The sequence below is a fragment of the Heterodontus francisci genome, chromosome 18, assembly GCF_036365525.1.
Source record: "Heterodontus francisci isolate sHetFra1 chromosome 18, sHetFra1.hap1, whole genome shotgun sequence".
Taxonomy (NCBI): Eukaryota; Metazoa; Chordata; class Chondrichthyes; order Heterodontiformes; family Heterodontidae; genus Heterodontus; species Heterodontus francisci.
The window spans coordinates 4,812,178-4,818,177 of record NC_090388.1 but is presented as its reverse complement, the minus strand read 5'-3'; the positions used below and the strand labels follow the sequence as shown (position 1 = coordinate 4,818,177).

Genomic DNA, 6,000 nt, shown 5'->3' with positions numbered 1-6,000 from the left:
GCGTCACTGAGCAGGTTATTGCTAAGCAAGTGCCGCTTGATGGCACTGTTGATGACACCTTCCATCACATTACTGATTGAGAGTAGGCTGATGGGGCGGTAATTGGCCGGGTTGGACTTGTCCTGCTTTTTATGTACAGGACATACCTGGGCAATTTTTCACATTGCTGGGAAGATGCCAGTGTTGTAGCTGTACTGTAACAACTTGGCTAGGGGCGTGGCAAGTTATGGTGCACAGGTCTTCAGTACTATTGCCGGAATGTTGTTAGAGTCCATAGCCTTTGCAGTATTCAGAGCCTTCAGTCATTTCTTGATATCACGTGGAGTAAATTGAATTGACTGAAGTCTGACATCTGTGATGCTGGGGACTTCGGGAGGGGGCCGAGATGGATTGTTATCCATTTTACATCTCTGCCATTTTTATTTCCAATGAAGTCAATCGGGAAAAGATATAAAACTGGCAGCTGACTCATTATCGCCACCATACACTTTCGCACAAAGATCTACCCCATTGCATGTGAAGCCCTTTAGGATACCCTGTGAGATGTGATAAAACACTAAATAAATGCAAGTTCTTTCTCCCTTCTTTCTATCAGCTGAGACATGGTAGGTCATGCATATTTCAAAACTCAAAGCGTCCGAGAATCATCCAATGGGTTTGACACAACTGAATTATGGATAAGGACAAAAAGTGGCAGATAGGTGAGGAAATCCAGCAGATCTAGTGCCCTTGTATGTTGGAGTTCCTTTCTGACTTCCTCTTCATGGACCCTGCTGATTCCACCTGCCTTCAATTCCACCAGAAACTGCTGGACGCTGATTGTGGTTGACTCTGATTCCAAATTGCACAGGAAAAGTTGCTGAAAAAAGCAAAAGAGATGCTTTAAAAATTCTCCTTTGAAGATAATCAAAATCTATCACAATCTACGTTTTAACAGGACATGAATAGTTGGCTGGTCTCTGAGATATAGGACAATAAACAGACCATAGATTCATGGAATGATACAGCACAGAGGAGGATATTCGGCCCATTGTACATCTGCTGTCTCTTTAAAAGAGCTATCAAATTAGTGCCACTCCCCTGTTCTTTCTCCATAGCCCAACAAATTTATCCAATTCCTTTTACGACTGAATTTGCTTCCACCGCCCTTTCTGGCAGCGCACTCCAGGTTATAGCAACTCTGCATACAGAAGAAATCTCATCTCCCTTCTGCCTTTTTTGCCAATTATCTTAAATCTGTACCATCGGGCTGCTGGCCCATCAGCCAATGGAACAGTTTCTCCTTATTTACTCTACCAAAACCCTCCATAATTTTGAACACCTCTATCAAATCTCCACTTAACCTTCTCTGCTATAAGGAGAATAATCCCAACTTCTCCAGCCTCTCCTTATAACTGAAATCCCTCATCCCTGGTACCATTTTGTTACACTGCTCACAAATTGCAATCTCGGTCTGCACGTTTGAAGGCTGCACAGTCCCACAATTCCAGTTTGCAATCATCAGAGAACAATGTGCTTATTCTCCCGATATGATGAAAACAGGGATGTCAATACCTGGAATTCCATGGGGAAATGCAACAGCCAATATATACACAGCAAGGTCCACCTGAGAGGGCAGACGGGGCCTCAGTTTAATGTTTCATCTGAAAGGCGGCAGCTCTAAGAGCGCAACACTGAAGTGTACCTAGATTACTTGTTTAAGTCTCTTAAGTGGGCCTTGACCCCATGACTTTCTGACTCAGAGGCAGCCATCAAACCAGGACTGACTTTTGGCAGCAGAACTAAAGTATAAGAAATATCGAAAGCAAAATGTATACATGTTGGATTGTTTGGATTGTGATAGTAGATGGATATGATGACTTTGACCATTAATGAATCCTTTTTTTAAAGTAAAATATTCGTCTTTTGCAATGTAAATTATTTATCTATGTCAGTACCCACTTCTCAGGATGTGCAGAGTCTGGACTGTATTGATCAGATGGTAAATCTTTCTGTGACGGAACAATATAAAGAGACAATCAATGTCAATTGTACAATTAAATTTGATTGAGGTTCCACACCACGTGCTTCTGCATTGCTCTCTGCCAAGCTCCATTCATCTGTGATTTTGGCATTTCTCCAAGTCCTTTCTCACACCGACTCCCCACTTGCTCCTGCTTTGGTTCCTCAATATGTGTCTTGCAGAAATCCGCTGCTGTTGTCATTCCTGTTTCAAATTCTTGCACTGTTTATCTATCTTTACTGCTCAGTTCCTCTTTTGGAACACATGAGTAGGAAGTTTCCCTATCTTGGGCCCAAGTACTCTCATCCACTCACCACCAAATCAGTGAAGCATTTACTGGGAGACTTTGCTTAGTCAGATAGCTAAAAACTTGAAAGAAAAGAAGAAACTTGTATTTATATGCCACCTTTCACAACCTCAGGACATCTCAAAGCACTTTACAGCCAATGAAGTAATTTTGAAGTGTAGCTACTGTTGTAATGTAGGAAACACAACAGCCAATTTACACACAGCAATCTCCCCAAAACAGCAATGTCATAATGACCAGATCATCTGTTTTTGTGACGTTGGCTGAGGGATAAATATTGGCCGGGACACCAGGGAGAACTTCCCTGCTCTTCGTGAAATAGTGCCATGGGATATTATATGTCCAACTAAGACAGCAGAAAGGGCTTTGGATTAACGACATATCTGAAAAAAGGCACGTCCAACAGTGCAATACTCACTCAGTGCTGCATTGGGAGTGTTAACTTGGATTTTGTGCTCAAGTCTTTAGAGTGGGGCTTGAACCCAGAACCCTCTGACTTAGAGCAATATTCACTGAACCACAGTTCACAAATGAAGGAATGTAGTACTCTCTCCACTCTCAGGGCTGAATTTTATTCAGGTGCTGCGCTGTGCGGCGGTGCCCTTTAAACTCAGCGGGCTGCCCGCATTTAGCGGCTGCCGCAGAGCCCCTATGATATTACACGTGGGGGTCTCATTAGCATCACAGCACCGAGCCGCCCTCCCCATGTTATGTGGAGAGAGACGAGACATTCGGCGCAGTGAGAGACCTTTCGACAGCTGTGCAGCAGGTGTTGGGACCCTATTTTAAACACCCCAGCACCTGCTTCCTGACAGCTGTCAAATAAATACTTAGCTGACTGCTGAAGAGTGGGGCTGCTGTCAATCTGGCAGCAAAGCAGAAAGTGCTTGGTCCAAGTTCACAGACCTAAAAGTTAGCTTTGCTTCTCTCTCCACAGATGCTGCCTGACCTGCTGAGTTTCCCCAGCACTTTCCACTTTGCTGCCACATACTTACCCTGCTGTGTCCCAGTGTCCTGCGACGTTGTGATCCTCTTCTCCCACTCAAGTGTAACATTCCTTCTTGTAGGTGTGTCGCACCTGGGTGAATAATCTTAATTTTGCACATTCCAGGACGTAAGACTTAAATAGACCATAAAAGGTATTACAGAGGTTTACAGAGAACACACTGACACAAATGGGAATGCACGGGTGTCACAGCAATGTAAATACGTCTTTCACTAAATGTTCCTCACCAACATGTGTGTCCTTTTTTCTGTGCGAATGATGTGTGCCAACATGTAGCCCCAATGTCACATCCCTTTGTACCATTGGCCCCTTCAGGAGAGCCAATGTATGCAATAACATCATTGCCATACCACCATTACACATGAGCGTCTCCATGGATGCAGTGACATGGACATTGGCTCAGTCAGCTGCTGCCTCTAATGGTTTACACAGGGATGCTGCAGATGTGGACTGGTGCACAGCAGGTGAGCAAGGGTGATGTGTGGCTTGCAGAGCTCATGTCAGTTCCTATGGAGCAGACAGCCTTTGTCTGATAAGCCACTTCCGCACATCCCTACCTCACTGCTAGCCCTACGTGCAGAGCCTGGGTGCCATCTGCCCTCACATGTATCTTTCATGTTGTAGGTCCTCAGCTTCCTCATCGTCCGAGGAGGAATCCTGTTGATGTCTCTCCACATCATGCCATACCTGGCCCCTATTGGGTCTGAGTTATGCAGAGCAACAAAGAAAGGAGCTGGCCTTTTCGGCCTGTAGTACAGGACATCACCCTATCCATACAGGCACTGGAAGCGCACTTTCAGCATGCCGATCTCCTGCTCAATGGTGGCTCATGTAGCTCAGCGGCTGGCGTTGTATCTCTCCTCTTCAGCAGTGGTGGAGTCTCTCACTGGTGTCGGGAGCCATGTCTGCAAAGGATAGCCCTTATCTCCAAGAAGCCACCCCTCCATCTGAGTGAGTTCAGTGAACAGCGGTGGCAGCTGGGACTGGCACAAGACCCAGGTGTCAAGGCAGCTGCCTGAGAAGTGGTCACAGATTTGCATTAAGCATCTGCGGTGATCACAAAACAGTTTCACCTAGATTGAGAGGATTCCTTTAATGGTGATGTTTACAGGTGGTAGCCTGGCGGGAGGCCTGATGGCCACATGAGTGCAGTCTATGAACATTACAACCTATGGTTCTCTGGCAATGGTGCTGAAACCAATGGCCCTTGGGACCTGGCAGTGAGAGTCCGTCCTGAAGCAGACATACTCACTGGCCCTCCGGTACAGGGCATCGGTGACCTCCCTGATGCTGCAGTGCACTGCTGACTGTGTGACACCACAAAGGTCTCTGGTGGGCCCCTGAAAAGCTGCAGAGGCAACAGGCTTGAGAACCGCTGCCACTATGAGGGCCAAAGGCGTGGGATGTCCACCGGAGCCCATGGGCAGCAGGTCATTTTTCAGCAGGGCACAGAGACGTGTCACCCCTCTCTCTACATGCGCAATCTCCTCTGACACTGGTGCTCTAACATCCGATGGCATGTCATGTGGGGCCTGTAGATGCACGGCAACCATAATGGCGAAATAAAAACAAGAAATGCTGGAACCACTCAGCAGGTCTGGCAGCATCTGTGGAAAGAGAAGCAGAGTTAACGTTTCGGGTCAGTGACCCTTCTTCAGAACCCTCTTCCGAAGAAGGGTCACTGACCCGAAAAGTTAACTCTGCTTCTCTTTCCACAGATGCTGCCAGACCTGCTGAGTGGTTCCAGCATTTCTTGTTTTTATTTCAGATTTCCAGCATCCGCAGTATTTTGCTTTTAGTTAACCATAATGGCGAGCTCCCCTTGGGGGCTGCTGCTCACGACCGGGGGCCTCTACGTGGATCGCTCCTGCCTGTTGATTTTGCCTCTGGCACATATGGATCCTCAGGAGCAGAGGATCACACAATGTAGGATGAGCCATACCTATTTCCATGTGATAAATAAAGTTGAACCCTTCATGTATTCGAAGGTTCCTAACAGGGCAGGGATTGGTGTTGACGGGTACATCAGCTGCTTTCATGGATCAACTATGTGGTGTGCCATGGCGTTGCCCATCTTGGCTAACACTCAGAGTGGCACAGCATGACCACATCAAGATCCTACCAGCTGAATCGATTTCCCCCACCATCCATGTAACCTTAATGCTCCTACCCTTTCTGGCACCCTCCCCGCACACAGGGTGATCTAGAGTGCCATTGTTCCTTCACAAACACAAATAAATGCAGAGCATACACTGTTTATGGAGAGAGGGTACACAGTACCTCCCTTCATGCCTGCAGAGCTTTCCCCCCAGTCATTCCAGACCCCCTCCCTCCTCCCTTCCAGTATGCAGAGTGAGACCCCTGAATATCCCCCCTTCCCTTCCAGTATGCAGAGTGAGACCCCTGAATATCCCCCCCTCCCTTTCAGTATGCAGAGTGAGACCCCTGAATATCCCCCCCTCCCTTCCAGTATGCAGAGTGAGACCCCTGAATATACACCCCCTCCCTTTCAGTATGCAGAGTGAGAACCCTGAATATCCCCCCCCCACTTCCCTTTCAGTATGCAGAGTGAGAACTATCCCCCCCTCCCTTCCAGTATGCAGAGAGACCCCTGAATATCCCCTCTTCCCTTCCAGTATGCAGAGTGAAACCCCTGAATATCCCCCCCCTCCCTTTCAGTATGCA

At 47.2% G+C, this 6,000-nt stretch overlaps 1 protein-coding gene across 6 annotated transcripts in view; it reads right to left on the bottom strand.

Moving 5' to 3' along the window:
- Positions 1 to 613: 613 nt before the first annotated feature.
- LOC137379388 (uncharacterized) overlaps positions 614 to 6,000 on the bottom strand; it is a 145,300-nt gene continuing 139,913 nt past the window's right edge. For 2 of the 6 annotated variants that reach the window (XM_068050135.1, XM_068050136.1), the window contains exon 15: positions 614 to 859. In XM_068050135.1, coding sequence (XP_067906236.1) covers positions 629 to 859 — 231 coding nt within the window. In that variant the 3' untranslated portion in view covers positions 614 to 628. Of the gene's footprint in view, positions 860 to 1,941; positions 1,992 to 6,000 lie in introns of all 6 variants that reach the window. The other 4 variants (XM_068050137.1, XR_010976805.1, XR_010976803.1 and 1 more) reach the window with 4 other exon arrangements.